Here is a 2,182-nt window from a genome sequence, read left to right on the forward strand (position 1 = left end):
CGCCCGCCCCTGCCGGCCGCTGGGGCCCGCGCGCCGGCCTCCTCTGGCAAAAGGACGCGGCCGTCCAGGTGCAGGCGTCAGCTGGCGCCTTGGTTCGCGGCTGAACAGGGGCCCCTGCCCCCCACCGCCGGCGCGGTGAGCCAGTCTCCTCGCTGCACCCGCTGGGGGCCCACGGAGAGGCTGGGGGCCCTGCAGGCGCGTCCAGCCCATGGCCCCGGGCGTGCGCCGAGGGCAGGTCGTGCTGGGTGTGCCCACACCTGCCGAGTGGCCGCTCTGCAGGACGGGGCCTCGGCGGGGGCCACTGCGGCCTCCAGAATGTGGCCCTGCACTCTCTGTGGATCCCAGAGCAGACGGCGCCAGGTTCCCAGGGGCTCCAGTGGGGAGCACCTACAGGGAGGCGGCAGGCGCAGGGGCTGGGGTGTAGGCAGAGCGCCCCCGCCCCCACCGGCGAGCTCGGCGCGCCCTCTAGTGGCTGGGCGAGGAGAGCGCTGTACCTGTCCCGCCGCGCCCACCGCGGGTGGTGCACCCCGCGCGTGGACAGCAGGACACCCATTTCCTGCCGTCTCCTCCACGCACATGCCTGCCGCCCCCTCTGTGGTGCAGGCGGCATCCCTTCTCTGCCCAGCCCCGGGGGTTGGGGGCAGTGGCTTTGGCCAGGAGAGGGGCTCTAGGATGTGGGGTGGGGTGGGGACCTGCAGTGCGGGGGGGCTGCTCCTGCGGGCGATGCCGGCGTCACCTGGGCCTGTGCCCAGCGCTCAGGCCCCGCAGTCGTCCTTCCTCGCCCTGCTTCCCCTCCCGCAGCTCCAGGCAGGCCCACCTTGCCTCAGCTCCCTCAGGGGCCACCCCTCTGCCCCGGGTGCTGCCCGCCCTGACCCAGCCCCGACCCCGCCCTCCCCAGTACGGCATCAAGAAGAAGGAGGAGCGCGAGGCCGAGGCCCAGGCCGCCATGGAGGCCAACTCGGAGGGCAGCCTGACCCGGCCCAAGAAGGCCATCCCGCCCGGCTGCGGGGACGAGCCGGAGGAGGAGGACGAGAGCATCCTGGACACAGTCATCAAGTACCTGCCCGGGCCGCTGCAGGACATGTTCAAGAAGTAACCCCCACGCGGGAAGGACCCCCCCCCTCGCCCGCCCCACCCCCGGAGGCCCTGAGGGAGGTCAGCGCAGGGTCGCCCCGCGATATAAGCCATAGCCCTAGGTGTGCCCCCAGCCTCAGGAGCCCCCGCCCCTCCTGCACTGTCCTGCTGCGCTCCTGCTGGACGCGGCTGGGGATCCCCCGCCTGCTGCTTTAGCCGCGGGCGGCCGGACCCTCCGGGAGCCCGGGACGCCCCTCACTGCTCCCACGCTCACCGCCCACCCAGCGGCGCCCGAGGCCAGGGCCACCCGAAGGGCCAGCCCGACCCCCCCGGTGCGCGTCCCTGCGTGGTGGGCAGGGCTGCCGAGTCCAGGGGCACAGCCATAGTGGGGGGCTGGGGCAGGGGCTGGGAGTGGCAGCAGCCGCTGCCTGGCACTCCCCCCGCCCCCGGCCAGCCTGGGCCCCCCCGTGCCCGGTAGCTACCACGGCTTCCAGGGCGCCTGCTGCCCCCCACCTGCCCCACCTCCCCTGCTGCACGCCGCTCCCTGGGGCTCGGGTCTGAGGAGTGTGGGGGCAGACAAGCAATAGGCTGGGGTCCCAGACACCCCATCACAGCCCCGCCCCCCAGTCTGTTCGCCAGCCCGCTCCCCTGTCCTGTCCCGCCCGGAAGATGCTCTGGGGGTGCCTGCCCTTGCCTCTAAACACCCACTTTTCACAAGAGCTGGGGAGGCCTGAGCGACTGGCCCCAGCGCCAGCGTCGGGGGCCTGGAGGCGGGGCTCGTGTCCCGGGAGCCCGGCCTGCGCCCCCCGCGCCCTCCATCGGGGTCACCTGCGTCCCAATGTGCTGAATCTCAGGTAAACGAGGTCTTCTGTATTCCCGGGTTCTGGCTGGACAGAGCCCCTGTCCACCCCGTCGTGCCCCCGCCGCGGGCCCCTGCTCTGCAGAGAAGCCATACGACTAGCCTGCAATAGCCGCCCCGCGCGGAGCATGCCCGCGCCGCCCGTGGCCGTCTGTCCGTCCGTCCTGGCCGCGCCCTCCTGCATGTCGGGGGCCACCGCGCGTCTCCCGCTGGAATCACAGCCAATAAAACCGTGATTTCACTCTGTGT

At 73.0% G+C, this 2,182-nt stretch overlaps 1 protein-coding gene across 1 annotated transcript in view; it reads left to right on the forward strand.

Moving 5' to 3' along the window:
• Positions 1–2,179, forward strand: part of CPLX1 (complexin 1) — a 4,992-nt gene extending 2,813 nt beyond the window's left edge. Inside the window, exon 2 of the mRNA XM_012734890.1 lies at positions 604–2,179. Coding sequence (XP_012590344.1) covers positions 604–1,096 — 493 coding nt within the window. The 3' untranslated portion in view covers positions 1,097–2,179. The remainder of the gene's footprint in view (positions 1–603) is intronic.
• Positions 2,180–2,182: the final 3 nt, after the last annotated feature.

The sequence above is a fragment of the Condylura cristata genome, unplaced genomic scaffold (genome assembly GCF_000260355.1).
Source record: "Condylura cristata isolate star-nosed mole 26May11 unplaced genomic scaffold, ConCri1.0 scaffold00088, whole genome shotgun sequence".
Lineage (NCBI taxonomy): Eukaryota > Metazoa > Chordata > Mammalia > Eulipotyphla > Talpidae > Condylura > Condylura cristata.